The sequence below is a fragment of the Canis lupus genome, chromosome 3 (assembly GCF_048164855.1).
Source record: "Canis lupus baileyi chromosome 3, mCanLup2.hap1, whole genome shotgun sequence".
Lineage (NCBI taxonomy): Eukaryota > Metazoa > Chordata > Mammalia > Carnivora > Canidae > Canis > Canis lupus.
In genome coordinates, this window is record NC_132840.1 from 80304157 (window position 1) to 80326363 (window position 22207).

At 45.4% G+C, this 22207-nt stretch overlaps 1 protein-coding gene and 1 long non-coding RNA gene across 2 annotated transcripts; both read right to left on the bottom strand.

Annotated features, from left to right (window-relative positions):
- Window positions 1-897: 897 nt before the first annotated feature.
- On the bottom strand, window positions 898-7407 carry ACRV1 (acrosomal vesicle protein 1). Its single transcript, XM_072822591.1, has 4 exons — window positions 7250-7407; window positions 3888-4568; window positions 2206-2325; window positions 898-1277 (listed from the first exon to the last, which is right to left on the bottom strand). Exons 1-4 carry the CDS (start codon window positions 7296-7298, stop codon window positions 1153-1155), a joined length of 975 nt encoding a protein of 324 aa, XP_072678692.1. The 5' UTR covers window positions 7299-7407; the 3' UTR covers window positions 898-1152.
- Window positions 7408-13923: 6516 nt separating this feature from the next.
- LOC140631195 (uncharacterized) lies at window positions 13924-19636 on the bottom strand. The gene is made up of 3 exons (XR_012028826.1): window positions 19359-19636; window positions 15921-16120; window positions 13924-14375 (listed from the first exon to the last, which is right to left on the bottom strand). It is a non-coding gene; the product is annotated as an uncharacterized lncRNA (long non-coding RNA).
- Window positions 19637-22207: the final 2571 nt, after the last annotated feature.

The window sequence follows — 22207 nt, forward strand, 5'->3', positions numbered from 1 at the left end:
TCCAGGATCGCGCCCTGGGCCAAAGGCAGGCGCCAAACCGCTGCACCACCCAGGGATCCCTGCACAAGACACTGTTAAGACTACTGTTAAGACTACTCAGGAGGTTTTAAACAGAGCTTTGAGAGAGCAGTGGCTGAAAGGAGATGGGCTTGTATAGGAAGAGAGGATTGACTTTGGTCTTGAAAGAACTGTTCTGCCTGATACTTATCATGTGCTGGAAACAAATTGAATTACAGATTTGGTTTTGAAATCTGGCCTTGGCTCAATGTAGCTCTGTAACCAAGGCAAGTTTGGAACAACATGGAGTATGAATAAATAAATCCTATGTATTTGTAAACTAAGGATGATGCTATCCTTCTTGTCTCCCTTACTGGGCCTTTTTCTGAGACGATGAGACCATTTGTATGAAAACACATTGAAGAATATAACACTAATACAAGGAGAGAGAGGGACTTTACAGTATTTCCACCTGCTCCAATGCTGAGATGATCCAGTAACATTGTGTGAGAAAAGGATTTAAGCAGTATGACCTACTACATATTTAATAACAAATTTTTTTAAAAAGTCATTTTATTGTTATAGTTATGTTAAGAATAAACTCTTAAGGACTGAAATTCTCAAGAGCCAAAGAAGGAATGAGTTTTGGACCACATCATTGGATGGTAGAAAGGGGTAGGGTTTCTATTGTGATGGAAAAGGAGGGGGGTCAGAGAAGGTCCCACAGTATTGTTTAAGCTACCTGCATTTCTCTTTGTGGTCTCTGCCCTGGGGGACTCCTCCACTTTGAGGAATGTGGAGTGATTTAAAATGCATCCACTTTAGTGTGAGGAGAGGAAGCAAGATCTGACTGATCCTGCAACTGGCTGATAGGAAAAGAAGTCCGTTTTCCAGTCTGTATTCTTGACCATGCGGAATTTATTGAGAAAGAAAAGAATGTTGAGAGATGGGGTAAGGGAAGACAGATGACAGAGAAAAATGGGAAACAGCATGGATAGGAGAAGAAAAGTGAAGTATTTGCACATTCTGTTTAACACTCAGAGGCAGATGTAATTAGTTGTTGACTGGGGAAGAAACAAAACATAAATTGGGCCATATTGGGTGATGGAGGATTTTTGCTGCCTGAGTCAGGGTAGGAAGCAAGGGCACAGGCTTCTAGATCTTGTTGCAGAAAGATTGGTTCCGACAACATATAATTTGCATCCTGGTTCCATGGGAGAAGAGATTCATAGATGGGCACATGTTTTCACATCCCTGAACCATGAATTGGAGTTTTCCACCTGAAAGAAGCAGAGACAGACTGTAGTGAGCAGAAGGCTTCCTCCTTGTCCTTCGCCTTCACCCATGGCCCCCAGTGTTCTGCAAGCACAACCAAGACCTCCAGCTTGTATATTCTTCCTCCCCTCTCCTTTTTTTTTTTTTTTTTTTTTTAATTTATTCATGAGAGAGAGAGAGAGAGAGAGGTGGAGACACAGGCAGAGGGGAAGCAGGCTCCATGCAGGGAGCCCGACGTGGGACTTGATCCCCGGTCTCCAGGATCACGCCCTGGGCTGAAGGTGGTGCTAAACCGCTGAGCCACCAGGGCTGCCCTCTCCCCTCTCCTTCCATCTGTCTTCTGGGCCCTTCCTCATATCTGTTGCCCACACCCTCTGTTGAGGGCTAGACAAACCACAAGTCAGGTAGTATGTTTCATAGAATGGCAGTAACCAAGATCTTTTATTTTGGTATAAGGGTAGAGAGGTATGGGAATATAATAAGACAGGTCCAGCAACCTGTGAACACTGACTGATTGACAATGGCTTATTCATTTATTCAGCATTTACTAAATGCCTACCATGTACTAAACATTGTGCTAAGTGCTAGGAAAATATAGCTGTGAACAAGACAGACAGTCTTGAGCTTATGGTCAATGTCTCAACATCTCAAGGTACAGCTCATACATTTCTTTAAGAGGAAGAGACGGCTAGTCTCCCTGTCTCCTTTTAAGACATCAGAGTGCTCCTGGGAAGGCCTCTACCTCCCAATCAGTAGCTGGAATTCTGCTCTTAATTCTTGAGAGGATAAGTTTCTCCTGAATCTCCCAAGTTTCTGGGGAATCGCAGCTTGACCCCTCCTCAGGCTCCTGCCATCCCAGCTGCTCTCCAGAGTACTCAAGTTAGTTGATGTGTGTTTCTCTGGCAAAGATTGTATCATGAAGTCCCCACATACCTTCAAAGATCTTCTTTAACATGCACTGCTGGGAATTCTGAGTGGAGCAGACTCCCTCTCCACGAAGACATTTTCCTTGATCATTCATATATGAGCATGTGTGACAATTTAATATTGGGCCTGCAAATTTAAGATAAGCTTGTTGAAATTTCCTGATGGACTAGGCACAGAGCTATGAGTCACAAGGAGAGGAATGAAGGGCCTGGATATAACACGCTTCATTGTTTGGTTCTTGGGCATTTGAGGGCCCTATGTCTGATAAAGCATAGTCTATCTTCTGGACCAGAGGAAATTCCTTCATTCTTTCTGCTTCATCTATCATTGTCATTGCTGAAGAACCCCAAATTTCTCTCTATAATGCTGATGTTAACTCCAATTCATATTCCCCCTGACTTCCTGGACATTTATAATTAGATGTCCTTTTGCCATGTCTAACTCCATAGGAGCAAAGAAGAACTTTAATCATATGACTGGCTCCCATTTGGACTCCCCCCATCATACTCTCACCCACAAGGCACAAATATTTAGAGCACGAGCTAACTGGTTGACAAGCTATGTTAGAATGCTCTGATGTTGCAGATTCTGTGTAGAGTGATCATTCTCCATTTTCAAGTCAACCGTCGACTATGTCAATTTGTCACAAAAGGCATTCTTTAAGAGATGCTTCCATCTTGTCTCTTTTACTATCTCCATTGCCAAATCCCTAGTTAGGGAAACAAAGAAATAGGAAAGATGTGGGCCTTGTCAGAGCAGATGTGTCAGAGCAACTTAAGTTGGATCCAAGGATTGTAACTCTCCAGCTATGTGATGTTAGTCTCACTTCTTTCATCTGAAGATTGGAATACCACTACATATGCAATGGGAGGAAATATGAAGTGCTTATGTCTGGTAATATCTTGAGGTGTCAAACTCTGGATCTGGTTTTCCTTCCTTGAGCAGCCCTTTTTAGTAAGAGCCAAAGAATTGCAGTTGTGCTTGGAACTTCTTTAGGAACCTAGCAGAGACTAAAGTGTGTTCATGCTTTATTTTCCACATTTAAACAAACAAAATGGAGACACCAGCACCAGGGCTAGACAGGCATTCTAACATAGGTTTTTTTTTTTTTTTTTTTAAGATTTTATTTATTCATGAGACACACACACACACAGAGAGACAGAGACACAGGCAGAGGGAGAAACAGGCTCCATGCAGGAAGCCTGACATGGGACTCGATCCTGGGTCTCCAGGATCACGCCTTGGGCTGAAGGCAGTGCTAAACCACTGGGCCACCCTCTAACATAGATTGTTAAGGCAGAGTTAGCACAAAGTTCATGAAGGTTAGTCTCCTCATGAAGGTTAGTTGCTCCTTCCAAGGGAGCAGTGGGCATTTGTATTTGTAATTACTTACATAGAGTGAAGTTGGAGGGACTGCTGGAATTTTGTATTTGTGTTATTTCATTTTTTTAAAGGGCCCTCAAAGTTGTTTAGCCTTCAGAGCCCCACAAAACCTGTCTCCTGCCTTCCTGGTACTATTGTAAAGAGGTGTAAATAGTGTCTTTGAGAGAGCTATGAACTGTTTGTGAACTGGTCTTTCTTCCAAACCCTCTCCTTAAAATTGGGTTTCTTGATGTGTTGCATATTTCACACCTGAAATCAAGGACTAGCACCCAACCAGATGTGCTTCCCCTGAAAATGTGCCTTACCTGAAAATGTGCTTGAAGGTGGAATGCCTGAAGGCTGTTCACCCAGTGGCTTTTCACCTGAAGCCTGTTCACTTGAAGCCTGTTCAGCTGAAGCTTGTTCAGCTGAAGCCTGTTCACTGTAAGCCTTCTCATTGGAAGCTTGTTCACCTGATGGCCTTTCAGCTACAGCCTGTTCACCTGAAGGCTTTTCAGCTACAGCCTGTTCACCTGAAGGCTTTTCAGCTACAGCCTGTTCACCTGAAGTTTGTTCAGCTGAAGGTTTTTCACCAGAAGACTGTTCACCGGAAGGCTGTTCACCTGAAGACTTTTCACCGGAAGGCTGTTCACCTGAAGACTTTTCACCGGAAGGCTGTTCACCAGAAGGCTGTTCACCAGAAGTGTGCTCACTTGTAGCATGTTCACTAGAGGTGTGTTCACCCGTAGCACGTTCACCTGAAGTGTGTTCACCTGAAGTGTGCTCACCTGAAGTATGCTCAGTTGAAGAATGTTCAGCTGAAAAGTGCTCAACGGAAGTATGCTCACCTGAAGTGTGCTCACTTAAAGTGTTCTCACCTGCAGCAGTCTCATATAAAGCCTCACCATCTGATGGGTTTCCAAGTGAAAAGTACTCACCTGAAAGTTGCTGAACTGAAGCTTGATGATCCATAGAGCCAGGAGGCTCATCAGGCTGACCTGATGCTCCTGGAATGGAGAAGGAACAGAAGATGGTGAAGATAAGAGAACGAATATCCAGGGTAAAGACTTTTTTTTTTTTCAAAGATTTTATTTATTTATTCATGAGACACACACACACACACACACACACACACACACACACACACACGGAGAGGCAGAGACACAGGCAGAGGGAGAAGCAGGCCCCATGCAGGGAGCTTGACATGGAACTCCATGCTGGGTCTCCAGGATCAGGCCCTGGACTGAAGGCGGCGTTAAACCGCTGCCCAAAGACTGTTTTTCTTATACAATAAAGCTACGGTGGAATTCCTGGGTTTCCTTTGGGCCTGGTCAGGTATCTGAAGATCTTGCAGATGTTGGAGGATATCATCTAGTTACCCAAGAGACCATGAAGGACAGAGGTGTTAATGAAACGCATTGAGACTGCCTCTGGTATTTAAAGGAAGAATTTTAAGATCCACATTATTCAGAAATGCACAGGGAAGCCCATGTACCAAAAGCACCTGAAGGGAAAATGATGTGCCTTCCTCCTTCAGGAAATCAATGTGCCATCAATCACATAATCAGAAGTCTACCACCAGCCCTCCCTCCAGTCTTTTGTGGGTGAAAAGCAAGAACGATAAAGATACAAAAGGGAAAGAGAAAGCAAGTTGTTTCAATAGCTAAGTAATTCTAGCTGTAATTGAAGGTGGAAGATTTTACACTTCGGATAGGATAAAATTTTCAACCAGAGGTGACAAATATCTAATGAACCCACAAAAATGATCAGATGGGATTTAAGACCTTTTTATTCTTACACTCAATCACCAATCCATGTGGGTTAGAGACTCAAAGTTGGAATCAATTATTAAGATAAAAACATTCTTTGCTTATTTATTTCTGAATTCAGATTCCTTGTGATATAACATTTATACCCACTTTATGCTGTTGCCATGAGTTTTCAGTATGAAAAATCGTGAAGCACCTAGTTTATGGCTTAAGTGCTCAATTTTATTTCTCTCTCCTCCCCACTTTACCCTGGGGCTTAAAAAACTCTTAGCAGGTCATTCTCTTCTGGCCAGCCAATCCTTTCTACCTTTAATCCACCTCACCAATGACTATCAGACAAATATTCTTTAGGTATGACTTTCATTTTATTGAATGTAGCACCAAGCAATTTGATTATTACTCTTTGGTTAGACTGAGTAACCCAGAGGAGGGTGGGTAGACTACAAGGACCGAATCTTAATTCTAGCCAGAAGCTGAGAGGAATGACAAGATATTTTGAGGTGGAGGTAACCTAAGGCTCGAAATTACCCTTATCTCTGTAAGAGCCCTGCAATAGATAACATATATTCTGGGTGATTCACAGTCTATAATCAATGACTTTCTTAAAGACTAAGATTAGAATATGTTGATAAAGGAAAAACAAGGTTTGGAAAAGCTTTTGGGAGGTTTTATTTTTAAAAGTTGTTACTGAGTATTATCTGCTTGACTGATTCTTTAATAGTTAACAGAAGTTTTAATAAAGATTTCTGATGTGGAAAGGAGGCTTGAAAAAGCACAATCATTTCTTAGCCATTCTTATAGTTGATGACTTACTGCTTTGCCACGTGGCTGGCATATACTACCATCTGGTAGCTATATATCTACATTTCTAAGTTAACTTTCGAAAATCTCTTTTTATTTTTTTAAAGGATTTTATTTATTCATGAAGACACACACACACACACACACACACACACTCTGAGGGAGAGACAGGCAGAGGGAGAAGCAGGCTCCATGCAGGAAGCCTGATGTGGGACTCAATCTGGGACTCCAGGGTCACACCCTGGGCTGAAGTCAGGCGCTCAATGGCTGAGCCACCCAGGCGTCCCAACTTTTGAAAATCTAAGCAAAAAACCGAAATCTCGGACAAACAACATTCAATGGCAACACTTTGTCATTTAACTGACAGTTCAGAGCTCATGGCCTCTCTCTTCTCTAGGAGGAATAAGGGAGCACAGCCCATTATGAATGAGGATCCTCAAAAAGGAAATACAGACAACTGGATGGGTAGAAAGAACATGGCCACGAAGGAGAGGTTCATAAAGTCTCTGGCCCATAGCCCTGTTGTGTCCTGAGATGGCTTTCTGGGTACATCATATTCCCATCTTGTAGTTTTCCTTGCTACATTAGCTACATAAGGATCCCTTGCACTCAGCTCATTGAGACAAACTTTCATTGGATTTTCACAGAACCGTTAGACCTGTCTTTTCATCTCACAGATCATCAGGTACAAATGATCAGTGGCTGAAAAAAGTAGTAAGAATGAGACTGCTCCAAGCCAGCAGGCCTCTCTAATGATAAAGCCATTACTAGGAAGAATCAACTGGCTCAGAAGCTCTCAGAGTTGAATTTTTTAGCTATTCCTGATTTTGAGTCAGATTGGTTTGGGAACATATTCTGGTCTTTCTTCTTTATTTTAGATTTTATTTATTTGACAGAGAGTGCACACAAGCAGGGAAAGTGGCAGGCAGACAGAGAGGGAGAAGCAGGCTCCTGCAGAGCGAGAAGCCCCGTGCAGGACTGGATCCCTGGACCCTGGCATCATGACCTGAGCCAAAGGAAGATGCTTCACTGACTGAGCCACCCAGGTGCTCCTGGTCCTCCTTCAAGGGCTATAACACCTTAAAGAAGTTTCCCAAGGGCCAAGTTAGGGGACTCACCTCTGGCATATCCAATCAGATAAAGACTCATTAGTAAGAGAAACTTCATCTGGATTTTGGGAAAGAGGAGACCCTGGTGAAGGACACCCAAGAGCTATGAAGGAAAACTGTGAGCAGAAGCTCCTAATGCTAAGCTACAGCTCCCGGGAATTCTAGAACCTCAGACACCACCCATGTGCCTCACAATGGGTTGAGCTCTGAGGTTCTCATGTAGGCTATTCAGGCAGGATGGCCCTCTTAACAACTCAAGGCTAACTGTGCCAGTGAAGGCTAATTTGCCATGTATAAGGTGGTATATTGGGGCTCTTTGCCCTATCTTTAAAAACAAACCTTATTACCAAAATAACATATTATCTTTGTAATAAATTTTAAAAGCTATTCTCTTTCTCTTTTTTTAAGATCTTATTTATTCATGAGAGACACAGAGAGAGAGGCAGAGACACAGGCAGAGGGAGAAGCAGGCTCCATGCAGGAAGCCTGATGTGGGACTTGATCCCAGGACTCTAGGGTGCCGCCCTGGGCTGAAGGCAGATGCTCAACCACTGAACCACCCAGGGATCCCCAAAGCTATTCTCTTTTGAAATGTTCTTGACAAAGAGGTGTGATTGGCTGATTGTTTTCTATTTGGCTCTTTGAATCAGCCTTTTCTTTTTGGCCCTTGTAAGTTAATCTCTGTTGACTTGATCACCTGAATGCTGGTTGGGTTTGGCTTCAGACTGGATTTATTAGCCAGTGGAAGATTCGAGAGGGAAATACACACACACATACACATACACATTGAGATTGAAATATTTAGTCTATATTTATTCTTCCTTTCCTGCCACAGTTTTGATACTGGTTGGGTCTTGACATGACAAAGCTTCTATTGGGTGTCCTTTCTTCTATGGCTCCTGCTCTCAACCAGCTATGGTAACCTGTTGGTTTTGGTAAGAAACAAATGGCAAATACATGAAATGTATCCAGAAGAAGGACCAACAAGGGATGTTGAAAGCTGTGCCCTGAGCTGTAATTTCTATCAAGGGGGTAGAATATGGATGCAGTGAAGCATCCATATGATAGAAAGCTAGAACTGTTGGGGATTGCGTGGTAGAGATCCTATGGCCCTCACCTCCTACATCTTCCCTGCCCACCAACCTCGGACCTCTTTGGTACATGTAGTACTGAATGCCGGAACCAGAATAGATTTATCAGTCTTATAATTATTTAATATTTATCTCCTTCATTAGACTCTGAGCTCCTTGAAAGAAGGATCTCTGTCTGTCTGTCTTGATCACTGTATGTAGTACCTCACTATCTAGCAGCAGCTTTGTCATATAATACATACTTAATACATGCTTTCTGAATGAAGAAATGGATAAATTGCCTTTTCTGGGCCTCCCTCTGCCTCATAGTGGAAATTTTATAGAGAGCTCTTAGAATGGGCTGGCTAAAGACCGTGGGTCAGTTGGAGAAAAGGGATCACCAGGCATCAAAAGTTGCAGAGGGAGGCCTACCCTACTTGGCTTGTATTGGAGGACAAAACTAGGATTTGTGGGTCTGAGGCTGGGCTTCTGTGGAGTGGAAAAATTCATGAAAGAGTATGTTGCTGATAATCTTTTCTTCCATGTGGAGAGAGTCTGGAGAAACAGCTGGGGGATCATACCGAGTCAGACTTTCATTGATAGAAGTGGTGGAAATTTGTGGAAAGGGAGAGGCACTATGTATACCACCTACCAGTTGTTTTAAAGTTTGGCAGCACCCTTTTTTTGCAACTTTCAGAACTTTCTGGAATATCACTGACTCACCCCTCCCCAGGAGTCACAGAATTGAAAGGTAAGACCTAAAGCCTAATTGGTCTTTCCTTAAACCTCAGCCTCCAACTTTTTCTTCCTTCTTTTCTTAAGGTTGACTTTACAGGACTGTATCCCAAACCCACCCAGGCTGGCTTTTCTTGGGGTCTACTTTGGAGACTTTTCTCCCTATGCCAGTGGTCTGGCACTGCAGAGCCAAACCTGTGAGTATCTGAGCACACTGTATAAGAAAACGTGGAGTGATGGAGAATTTGCTGTGGGACCAGAAGTGCTCCAGAGCTAAGATGTCCAGAGGTGCTCCAATCCCTGTGTCCTTCCTCTGCCCATCTCTGCATCCTAGATAAAAGTGAAGCTCCAGTTTCTTTTTTTTCTTCAAATGACCAATGACATTTATTTTTTATTTACATTTTTAAAAAATTTAAATTCAGTTTGCCAACATATAGTATAACACCCAGTGTTCATCTGAAACTCCAGTTTCTAAAGGCCTGAAGCAAAGCAAAGAAACTGCAGTGTCAACCCTGGCTGGTAATATTTGTGGCCTGGTTCAAAAAGATGAGCTGAACTGAACAGTCTTCTCCCAAGGGCTTGCAGTTGGAACACAGAGAGAGGCAACTAGGCTCTGTAGGAATAGTCTTATCTAGGGAGAGCTGAGTTGAAAGGTTATGTAACTCAAGTCTGAGACAGCTGTTTGGGGTCGAAGGGAAAATGAGCAAGCCAAGAAATCCAGGAAAGAATAACAGAAAACACAGAAGAGATGAAAGATACCATGCCTCCTTCAGTTGATCTTAGTTGACCTTAAATAATGGGAGGTGACTCAGATATTCATGTAGGGACACACACCACCCAGCCTGGGCCTCATGGAGACCTGGACACAGTCTGTGACCTGGAAGGTGTTTCTGGATACTTAGCAGTTCCAGTTTGGTTTCTTTTTTAAATAAACTTTTTATTTTTAATTTATTATTATTATTATTATTATTTAAGATTTTATTTATTCATAGAGATGCAGAGAGAGAGAGGCAGAGACACAGGCAGAGGGAGAAGCAGGCTCCATGCAGAGAGCCTGACGTGGGACTCGATCCCAGGTCTCCAGGATCACGCCCTGGGCTGCAGGCGGCGCTAAACTGCTGCACCACCAGGGCTGCCCAATTTATTATTATTTCTTAAAGTAAGCTCTACATTCAACATGGGGCTTGAACTTAGAGCCCTGAGATCAAGAGTTACATGCTCCACTGCCTGAGCCAGCCAGGTACCTCCAGTTCTAGTTCTAATAATCCTGTAGGTCTTAGTTTCTTCTAGTTTTCTTGCCTGTGTTTCTACTGCTCTTGTTCTGTTCCCTCTATTTTGTGACTTCTGCTTACTCATAATTCCTACTGATTTGGAATTTTTGCTTGCTCATCATTTTTTTTTTTTTTTTTTTTAAATTTATGATAGTCACAGAGAGAGAGAGAGAGGCAGAGACACAGGCAGAGGGAGAAGCAGGCTCCATGCACCGGGAGCCCGACGTGGGATTCGATCCCGGGTCTCCAGGATCGCGCCCTGGGCCAAAGGCAGGCGCCAAACCGCTGCGCCACCCAGGGATCCCTTGCTCATCATTTTGGAGTGTGTGCTATTTCTGCTTATTCATGATTTCTGTTTATTCATGGCTTGTGCTCACCCCTGACTTCTGATGTGTGCCTTTGTCCTTTGGCCCTAATATGCACTGTTGACTCTGCTTACATTCAATTTTCTTTTTTTTAAAAGATTTTATTTATTTCTTCATGAGGGACACAGAGAGAGGCAGGCTCCCTGTAGGAAGTCCAAGGTGGGACTTGATCCCAGGACCTGGGAGCATGACCTGAACCAAAGGTGGACGCTCAACCACTGAGCCACCCAGGTGCCCCATCCTTACTTTCAGTTTTCAGGACAGAGAATCTCAATGGTTTAAACTCTCACAATCATCATTTTTGCACAAAATTCTAATGCCAGCCTGTTTCATAGGCCTTTTATGCAATTCATGTCAGAAAGACACCAAGAGTCTAGGTTACACCTGGAATGGTGATCTCTGTTAAGAAACCTAGAGAAGGGGTCGTAGCTGTGGTAAGCATCCTGAAGCTTCTCAGAAGGCAGGGGGCAGTAAAATTGGAAAGTGTGTTGCTTCATCTGTGCAGTACTGCTGCCAGCGAAAGCCATCAAGACGTCTTGCCATCTGTCCCCACATTTGCTTCCTTAGTGTCATCTCACTTGTCTCACTTTCTCTTACATCTTCATCCTATGTCCATCTCAAGCCTCACCCATACCCAGTTCCTAGTTATTCTCTGAATGTACAATGCTCTGTGACTTTCATGGTGCTCCTCCCCACTTTTCCTGAAATTGTACTTCTCCATCCCATCCTCCTGATGAGAACTAATTCTTACTTTTTACATATTCCCTACAAATAGGGAATCTATTCATAATCTATTTAATCTGTGTCAATCAACACCTACAAATTGAGGACTCCCTAAACCTATAAGCTGGCCCTTCCTCTTTAGTTCAGACTCAGATACCCAGCTACTAGCTGGACATTTCTATGTGGGTTCCCACAACATCTCAAACTCAACGTTTGTAATACTGAATTCATTGTTTGTACCCCAACTCTGTTCCTGGGACCTTTGGCTGAGTAACCAGCTCTTCCTTTGCCCTCCCCTCACACATTATATCAGTTTTACCTCTAACTGGTTCTTTGATTTATCAGCTCTTCTCTTTCCACTGACATAACCTGAGTTCAAGCTCATCTTTCTCCTGGACCACTGAAACAGCTGCTTCTTGATCTTTTGTCCTCATCAGAACTTTCCTTTGATCTGTTGTCAAAACTGACTTCTAAAACTAAAATCCTGAGCAATAAAGTTCCTCTGAATTTTCTGCAGACTCCAAACAAAGATGTCCAAGATCAAGCTTCTCCAGCTTCAGTTTCCATAGCCTGACATCCCTGTCAGTCACCTAGCATGCAAACAGATGGTTAGACACAGTCCTTTTGAGACAATGCATTGTTGAATATGGCACAAACCTGAGGAGAGGCCTGTTCAAAAGTGGGGAAATCTTCGATTTGGCTGTCTGTGTAGATTTGTTCCTTCCCCGATCTATCAAATCAGAGATGGGGCATGTGATATTATCACTGAGAATTGTATGAGTAGAAGGATATAGCAATTTCTACCTTTCACTTGCCCACCTTCTTTGAGTGGTGGTAATTTAACCCGTGATGTTCTGGGAACTGGCTTGAACTGGCTGAAGAGTGCTAATTGGTAAAGTTTCAGGAATTCTACAAGCTGTTTGTTGAACACAGCTATTAAAATTAACATATAAACTGACATATTAGAAACAAATACTCAAAACTTCATCACTTCTTAATTATGACATTTTACTATTATCTATGCTCATAAGGTTATTTAGTACTGTTGTATCTATATGCTGGAAATACTCTATAATAGTGGGCATATCTCTTCCCAACTCCCTATTCAGTGATGTCAGGATGGTAGCTGAAAATTGACATTTACACCGTGGAAATGTGCAAAGGCTACAAATCAGGGCTTTTCCCATCCAGGCTCACCCCACAAGCCAGTTGTTAAACGTTTACCAGCACACCAGGGGGCTAAATCCATGTACTTGTAATTACTGGGAAAAGTGGCCAACTTTTCAGGATATTGAAACCTTGCATGCTTTTTCATATCTGACAGGATGGCTGATCAAAATAACAGCCAGGAATTATATTTTTTTAAGATTTTATTTATTCATAGAGACACAAAGAGAGAGAGAGAGGCAGAGACACAGGCAGAGGGAGAAGCAGGCTCCATGCAGGGACTCGATCCCAGGTCTCCAGGATCACACCCCAGGCTGCAGGCGGCGCTAAACCGCTGCACCACAGGGGCTGCCCACTGCCAGGAATTCTGATGTTGTTGGAGCCAGATAAGAAATGAGAGTTGGTACTAATGGTTGCATCCAATCTATGCATTCTTTTGTCTCCAGTGGTTATTTTTTTTAAAAGATTTTCTCCTTTTTTATTTGAGAGAAAGAGAGAGAAAGTGCACATGCATGATCATGAGGTGGGGCGGGGAGGAGCAGAGGGAGAGGGAGAAGCAGACTCCCCACTGTGAGCAGAGAGCCTGAAATGGGGCTCCACCCCAGGACCCTGACATTATTCAGCACTAAGTCTGGCACATAGCAAGCTCTCTATAAATGTCTTACGTTGTTTTGAGATGGCATAGTTGAGTCAGCCTCCTCAGATTTTAGAGGTGGATGGGGGAATAATTACACCCTTATGGAGTAAGCCCTCCATTTTAGTGGGTTTCTCATTCTTAAACTGGAGAGAATATTAATGCAGAAGGGGAGCAGATATATTTATTCTTCAAGTCATTCTTACCATGTTTGAGTAAGAATGAACCCAAGTTCTAAGGGTGCAGAGGAGCCTGATCCAAAGCTATAAAACTCTTAAAATCCAGGTAAGTGTTTTGTTTTTAAAGATTTTATTTTTAAACATCTCTATACCCAACATGGGACTCAAACTCAGAACCCCAAGATGAAAAGTTGCTCGCTCCACCCTCCCAGCCAGCCACGTACCCTTTCAGATCAAAGTTTTTAAATTACATTCCTCAGCATATAAACAAACATCTCTAATCTGGAATACAGCTAATCTGGAAGATAAATGCAATAGATTGAATGAATGCAATAGATTAACTCTTGCAACAAGAGATTGAAGGAGAGAAAGACACAGGGAGAGAGAGAAGAAGCAAACACAGGTCTTATTGCGGCAACAGAAACCTGGAGAGGGGGTCCCCAGCTAAGGCTGGAGCCCTCGCCACTTACAGGCTGAGGGGTCCTTACAGGTTGGGGTTCAGGACGTGAGTGGCTAGAGTCCCTAAGGAAGATCACCTCATGGTTAGACTATTTTTTTGTTAAACAGGATGTTTGGTTTAGTGTTTTTTTTTTTTTTTCAGCAATAGTCTGGGTGCCCATCCTTATCTGAGAAATCTGCGCTCACGCTCTATTGAGGAGCATGTTCTCTAAATATGGGCAGTCACATGGTGGTGTGTGCTCACCCCCCTGGAGGCAGGCAGGAAGGCTAGGGCTCCCACCAGCCCTCTGTTCACTCTGCAGTGAGAGTGCAGCCCTTTGTCTCAGCTCCCATCGGGGCCCCTCCCAGCCAGGGTTATAAAGCCAGATACTCAGGGCCTGTGCACCTGTGGCTCTGTCCTGCCTTCTGCTCCCTGGTCGTGGGTGCAAGAGGAGTCTCAGCATCCCATCTCTACTGGTGGTGCTGGTGCTGTTGCCAGTGATGCTGGTGCAGTTCCTCTGCATCGGGCTGGGCATCTGGCAAGAAAGCACTCCTGAAAAGCAAAAGAAGAAACCTTGGGGACCGGTTTCAGGTGAGCTGTGAATTGGTGGGCCTCGGGGAGGTGAAGAGCAAGGCCCAGGGCCTCCCTTTAACCTCAGAGGTGATCAAGCCTTCACCCCCTCACCCCACTGTGTTTCCTCCCTCTCTGCCTCCTCTCCTTTGCTTCCTCCACTTTTGTCCTTACTCTTCCCTTTGTCCTTCCTCCCCCGCCTTCGATTTTACTTCACCTCCTTCCCACCTCAGTTTGAATCCCTGACACTCCCCAGTTCCTCAGGCTTTATTGCTGAGAGCCCTAAATTTGAGTGGAAAGGGAGCAAAGAAGATTTTGTGGATGGTGAAGGCAACGTGGGCTGCCCTTCGGGAGGGATTGGGAAGATGGTGATGGGTCCATATGAGTGGGGTTGGGGGAGCTACAGTGTAGGACCCGACCTTCCCCGGGCAGCACAGTCCATCCCTGGGAGTAGAGGGGGATCCTGTCTGTCCTCGGGCAGGCATGCCCCCTCCCAGGCATGAGCCAGGCACCCAGAAATCCCCAGCTTTCAGCCAGGCGGCTCATGAGGCCTGGGAACTGGCCACTGTCCAGGCTGCCAGGGCCCCAGAGAATGTGGTTCCTCCTGACCGACCTGTGGGAAGGCAGAGCCTGGAGAGCCTCGTGATGCCCAATTTCACTTTCCAATTCTAGTACATTTCCAGAATCTAAGAGTCTACGTCTATCAGATTTTTATGGCCAGTGGAGTTTGCCAGGCTGAGCCAAGTGCCACCCAGACTGCAGGGAGCCTGCAGAACTCTCTGACAGCCGCTGAAGGTAGGTGGGAAGGTAGGTGGGACGTGCAAAGTCACCTGAGTGATGTTTGCCTCATCTTGGGGCGGTAGTTCTCAGGAGCCCCGGGGGCAAAAGTGGAGAGCTCCAGAAGGGTGTTTTTCCTAAAAAGTTGAAAAAAGGGGTCCTGGCCAGAACACATCAGGGATATCCCCGTGGGTGGTGGTTTTAAGTAAATGTCACCATATCTCTAATCAGCTTGCTAGAATTTTACTCTGGAAACTCCCTATAGGGCTTGGCTTTAGGCTCTTCCTTGCAAACTCCACCATTAAGCACTGTGAAAAGAATCCTGTTCTGGGTTCTGGCACTGTTTGTAAAATCAGTGTTTCCATTGTTTGAGCCTGGGCTGAAATCAGTGTAACAGTATTTGATTATGCTCTAAAGCATCACATGTGATAGTGAATAAAGTGACAGTGAAATCCTTTGAAAAAAAAAAAAAGTTGCAAAAGGGTCCTGGATCTGGTGCTGGACTGCCACCGACCCTTGACTGGACCAACAGACGTATCAGGAGAAGAAGTGCTTGTTGAGGGATCCCTGGGTCTTTGGGGAGTCCCCATGCAGACCCCAGGATGGGCAGGACTGGCTATAAAAGTTGTAGCAGAGCCTGTTTGTGGTGGTGCTTTTGGAAACTGGAGGCCTTGGTGGGGGCAAGGTGAGGGTTTGCAGGGAGATGGCCACTAGGGTGGCCATTGCAGGGTGGCTGGTGTCCCTTCTTACCTGGCAACTCAGGACTATGTGCCGTTTCTTCCTGTTGGCTGAATCACTCAGTCTTTCCACGGGTATGTATTGTTTACCTTGTAGATGACAAGCACTTGAACTTGCAGGCCACAAATCAGAGATGCTCTTTTCTTGTCTTCTTCTCCAGATAACAAGCTCCCGTATGGAGACCGGGACACTGGGCGTCTCTCCCTGCCTTTCTGCAAACCAAGGGTGCAAACTGGTTTGGATACCACGGTGACACTAGAAACAACCGTAGAGATTGGCCATTCTTTGAACTGGTGAGTTATTCACTTAGTCCTTTCTGTGCTCCTGTAGCCTCAAAGGACGGGGCCATCCTGCCCCAGCACCGTTCAAGGCCTGAAGCCTGCCCTGCTCAGCTGTGGCTGTTGACATGTCCACAGACTGACCCAGCAGATCAAGGCTTTCTGCTTCCCGCCACCCTTGGTGCTCTTTCTCTCAGATTCCTGTGTCAACCTCCCCTTTTCTCTCTGCACCTCCAACCCTCCCTCCCTCCCCTATCACTGGCTGCCAGATAGCAAGCTTTCCTCTTCCCTCTTTTCCTTCCTTCAACCCATATTTTCTGCTGGCTAAGCCTGGGAACTAGATGATGATTATAGAACAGTGAATAAAACAGACCTGCTCCCTGCCCTCAGGGTGCCTTTGGTTTAGAGGCTCCTTTGGTGCCAGGCTGATCAGAGCCACAATGGCTCCAGTGTCTTGCCTCCCTCTTATTCATAGAACTTAGGGCTGGGAGGGACTCCTTCACCAGCCCCTCTGGTACACACACACACACACACACACACACACTCTCTCTCTACTTCCTCGGTCTTTCCCCCTTTCCACTATGTAGCTTTTTTTCTTAAGGAATGTGTCTTTTTAAGTTGGTGTTATTTGGAATCTTTGTTTTTATGTTTAACTCATGTAACTAAAATATTCAGTTTAGAAAAAGTATAAAATAGTGGCCAGAATAGACATCACTAGCCATCTCATCTTCTCATGTAGAGACATACCTTGTTTTAGTGTTTGGGGTATATACCTTTAATTTATCACAATTTACTTAAAGTACCTTATTCTCCTGATGTCAAGATTTGCTCTTTATCTTTGGCTTTAAGCAGTTTGGTGGTTCTGGTGGTGATGTTGTGTGTACTCCTATGTGAGAATCTTTTAGCTTCTTTGGATCTGTGTTTTGATGTTTTTCATTATTTTTGGAAAGTGTTGGCTTTTATGTTTTTAAGTATATAATATTCCATCCCATTTTCTCTTTCTTCTCTGTCTGGGAAACTAATCACATCTGTAGAATATTTTGTATTATCAAACGGCTATCAGATGTTATGTGCTGGTTTCTTCTTTCTATTATTAATTTTATTATTATTATGTCTCCTCATGTTTCTATTTCCTATTGCCCAGTCTTCAAGTTCACTGCTTCTTTCCTCTCCTGTATTGAGTCTACTGATGAGCCCAGCACAGAAATTCTTTACCTCTGATACTGTGTGATTTTATTTCTACCCATGGACTCTTTCTTAGAAATTCCATCTCTCCTTTCAAATTCTTCATCTATTTGTGCATCCTGTTTTAACTTTCAGCCGGCCAGTTTCTGTTGCTTTAAAAAGCTACCCTAAAACCTCTTTTCCTTTTGTATAACATTCAGCTCAAGGACAAAAACCATTTTGTGGCAGGATACCAGCTGACCTGCTAAACCTTTTTGTCTTTCCTCTCTCCTTTCTCAAAATAGCTCCCACATTCTTCCAAGAAGTTTCCAGTCCATTTTATGCCTGGCCTCAGGGAGAATTTTTTGGCAAGCACAGAGTTGTTTGAGAACAACCTCCCCACACCTGCTGGTTTATCTGGAAGCCTGAAGCCCTTTGCAGGATTACCTAGCTAGTGGGGAGAGCAGTGAATGCCTTGGGGGCTGTGAGAGAATGGGATCGTTTCTTCCCACCTTGATTTTGGCAGCGCCTGAAGGAGCAGGTGACCTCACAGGGACATGGTCCACTGGGAAAGGTGGCCCCTCATCTCTGTGGATTTCAGCTCTGGCAGGAACCAGTGAGGCCCCGAGCATGAAACTAAAACAGGAACCAGGAGCTTCAGCAGAGGCAAATATTTCTGCTGTAAGTTCAGGCAAAAATTAATGAACTTCCACTGATGTGTCTCTTCTTTAGACACTCCTCCTGAAGGAAATGAGAGAAGCCCCAGAAATAACAGAGATGGATGTTTTTACCATCCAGGTAGGTGGTGATGGAGTGTCAGATTATAGATGGCTTCAAGAGAGTGAGAAATAAGGTATTTCTTGGACACCAGGTTATAATGACAACAAATTCACACACACCACACCACCCATACTTCCTTTTCTAATAAAACTTTCAGAGAACCCTCATAAATCTCTTTACGTAGATTTATATTCAATTCAGATGAGCGTGAGCCCCTCCTGGTTTCCTAAGTCTTTGTCAATACCTCCACTGAATGTTGGACAGCTAAGGTCCTTCCACTATGCCATGCTCTCCCTGGTCCTATATTTTCTGCTAAACAAGGCTGTGTGATGGGTCTCTGGGAAGGATGAGGACAGGATGGGAATTTTCTCATGACCTCCTGCATAACTCAAATTTTGTACCTAAGGAATTAAGGAGGTATCATAAGTGTTAATTTGATCACTCTGAGGTCTCAGACCCTAGGGGCAGCCAGTGTAGCACCTGTTTTCAGTCAGAACCTGTTTGCTAGCCCTGCCTACCCTACACTCAGAGATGTGCGAAGGCAGGACTCACTTGTAGTGCAGACTGCTAGTGGGGCGGTGGTCTTCTTCCAGGACTGTCTACCAAGGGAAATGCCATCCAAAGCAGCTGCTTCCAGACCCATGCCCCCACAGCCCCTCTCTGGGATGTTGAGCTAATTGGAGCCCAGAGAAGGATAGGCCAACAAGAAAGTGCCCACGACTCTGACTGTTTCCTAAGGAATGAAGAACAGGTAGACTGTGATGTTGGTTATAGTGTGCACCTGCTCGTTGAGGCAGCAGGATGCCAGCCCCTACTTATCTCTTCTTGTACCCTATTCCTCAGAAGGCAGAGATTAGGGTGATGGTCGTTATGGTCTTGGTCTCTGTGTTCCTTCCTAGTCCTGCTACTTGGAACTCATGCTCATTTGATAAGGGCCTGAGCAAAAATGTTCTGTTTCTGATCCTGAGGGAGACAGGGAAGACTGACAAGGGCAGAGGGTGTCGTATCTTGAGCACAACATGCCCTTCCTGACCAGGGACTCGGCCTTAGAGGAGAGCCTGATGCTCTCCCTCCAGAGGGAGGGAAGGTGGGGGGAAGTAATCCAGACAGAGAAACATGGTGAAAGGATGGGAGAAAAGTGAGCCCAGGGTTTAACTCTCATCAGAGGCAGATGAGGAGGAGGACAGGCGGAGGGAAATAAAGTGTGGCATTCATTCAGGAGACGTACCTGCTCAGGAGAGGCCTGTGTCCCCACTTCGCAGCGAGCTAGGCTGTCCCAACTAGAGAGGTGCCTGTGCATGTGCTCTTTAGTACCTTCAAAAACAGAATGCTGAGCTCTCTTCCCATCCCGAGAAAAGTGATCTCATTGGCGCTCACAAAGCAGAGAGCAGCCTTAAAGGTTGGCTTCCCTGTTGAACCAGAGACAGAAATGTCATCAGGTTTGATTAACTGTCTGTGGCTAAGCTGCTGCACATCCAAGCCCAGCTGGGCTCTTCCCAGGAAAGAGATGCTGGAATAGGAAAGGGTTTTGTGTCTGCTCTGCTGGTGAGGACTTGCGGATTCAAAACATCAAGTAACTGTCCTGATTCACAATACTTTACAGAAACAAAATTAAGCCTCAGCTTAGTTAAGACTCAGATTTTCTCTGTCCCTCTGGCCCTGCCGAGGCCCTCTGAGCCTCCAAGGACAGTGCCAGGCCCTCACTCTCGCCACATCCCCAGCACCCCGCTGGAAATACCCAATACAGCTTTTAGCAATGAAGTTCTAGAACTTGTTAGTGAGAAAGTGAAAATAAGCTTTGTTTTACAGTTTACTAGAAATTACAGAAAACCACAAGATGGGAAATTCAGAAGGTTCAGGAGGCAGAGGGCTAAAAAGGGAGGCATCTGGCCCTCATTGTTCTCATCTAATTTATTTACTTAATTTAGCAGCAGGATGGAAACAAGCTGAGCTGTCACTTGTATGAAATCCTTGGAAGTGCCAACACGGGGTCCCCAACACTGCTGGGTTCCAGGTGACTCCGATACACCTGTGCCTCACAGTCCTGGCTCCAAGGTGGTGAGGAACATCTTTACCAGAGCAACAGACCATCTATTCCAAGTCTGGAGCTTAGCAACATGAAAAAACAAACAAAACACATAATAAGTAAATACCAATGGAGAGAGATCTTTGAAATGACTTCTGCCTCTTCAAAATGCAACAATGACAAAAATGGAGAGAGTTGAGACCACACAGACAATGGCCATGTGGCCACCTCTGTCGTGTTTGTGGCTGCCTGACTCACACCTGTGACAGCTGGAGAGCTTGTCCAGAGGCCCGTCATGAGCCTCACTTAGGGAGCCTTCCGGAGGTGTCCCTACCTGCGTGTCCCTTGGCGGTCAGCATCTCAGGCTCCTCCAGCTGTGATGTTTCTGCTCTGCTCCATCCCTGGGCCCTCTCCATCCTCACACCTGAACTCAGGGACCTGAGGATTTGGGTGGGGGCAGGGGGAGGAGTCTTCACCTCTCACAGAGTCAGAACACAGTGAGCAAGGCCGCCCCCTGCAGGCAGCCTCCGGGGTGAGAGCATGCATTCAGCCTGGCCCCCTGTTCACCTGGTGTGGGTGCTGGGCAGGCATCTGGCCTCATGGTGAGCCAGAGGCTTCTCCTCCTTCCTGGGGTTGTGGGGGTGGGTGGGCAGACTATGGCTTGCCACCCGAAGGCACAGCTCACTTAGATGGCCTGCGGGGCTTACATGTTCCCCTGCCCTCCCTCAGACCCCCATGACTTATGCCAGGATTTCTTTTTTTTTTTTTTTTTTTTCCCAGGATTTCTTTAGAGACATGCAGTCAACCTGAAATTCTCCTCCCTAGTCCCTGGCTCTCTACGCCCAAGGAAATACCTGTCTCTGTGACCACTGTCCTCCAGAAGGTGCTGTTGGGTGGAAGCCCGGTGTCCACGGATTTCTGTCTCAGCACATGGAGGCCCCTGGGAAACATAGGTTCCTCCAAGCAACTCTGCCCCAGGCCTGCTCACCCCTAACCAGGAAAATCCCCAGTTTATTTGGAAATTCTGCATCCATGCACATGGGGTATGGTGCCCTAGACTCTCTCTCATGGTTACTGAGGATTCCAAGTTCAACTCTCCCTGGACTCACGACCTCACCCCACTTCACCTTTATGCCTTCCTTTGTGCCTAGGATGACACCCGCCCCCCCCACGAGGAGTGTGACCCCTTTACCTTCAAAGTGATAAAGGGTATTTGTTCACATGGGGATTTCGAGAAGGTAGGGTTTCAGAGAAGGATTTTTACCCAAGGGGCTGGACTGCCCTTCCCACTGCTCTCACATTCCCTCCCCTTCTTTGCTCCTGAGCTCTAGGAGCCTCGGGCCTGGCCAGAACCTTCGTCATGTCACTAGGAGGACAACTGTCTTCTCATCCCCCATCCCGGTGCTGGTCCTTCCTCCCAGATTTACCCACTCAACCGTCTCTCTACAAAAACAAGGCTCTCAGCTTTTAGAAATGGAAATGATTGAAGGTTCTTTGTCCTTCCTCAGCAGCAAGACGTCAATCAGCCTCAAGACAAAGCCAGGTCACTTGGAAGTCACCATTTTCAGTGCTTCCGTTTGTCTCTGTCACGGCATCATTTTCATTGAATGAAGCTATAATCCGTGTTCCTGCCAAAGTCTCCGATTCCTCCAAAAGCTTTCTCTCCAGAATTCAGAAGGGAGTCCTTGAACTCCTACCATGGGGAAGGCTCTCTGCAAACCTGAGGTCCACCTGTAGGAGGCAGCACAGGGCAGGGTCCGACTGTTGCCACCACAGGACAAGCTGGGGAGCCTCCTTCCCACCCCCACCTTTTCTGAAGCTTGCCAGGCTGCCCAGTCCCAGCTGGGACTCCTGACCCATGAGACTGCTCCCAGATGCCGCAGGGGGTGCCGCCCACCCTGCCCTGGTTTGGGAGGCTGGGTCTCAGGGGTGATCTCAGAGTTCTTTTGACAATTGTGCATCTGGCTTCTCTTGATTGCCCAATTCGGTGGAAAAGACAGACATAAAAATGGGGGCACCAGATATAGGCGCTGTAGTTTCCACAACCTGGC

Excerpts from the sequence above, each read along its gene's own strand:
- ACRV1 (XM_072822591.1), bottom strand. The coding sequence starts at position 7,298 with ATGAAGTTTCTCTTACTAATGAGTCTTTATCTGATTGGATATGCCAGA. Across the intron at positions 2,326-3,887 it reads ACCTTCAAGCACATTTTCAG|GCCCAATATTAAATTGTCAC; the intron begins GTAAGGCACATT and ends TTAAATTTGCAG. Across the intron at positions 1,278-2,205 it reads GTTAAAGAAGATCTTTGAAG|GTGGAAAACTCCAATTCATG; the intron begins GTATGTGGGGAC and ends TGCTTCTTTCAG.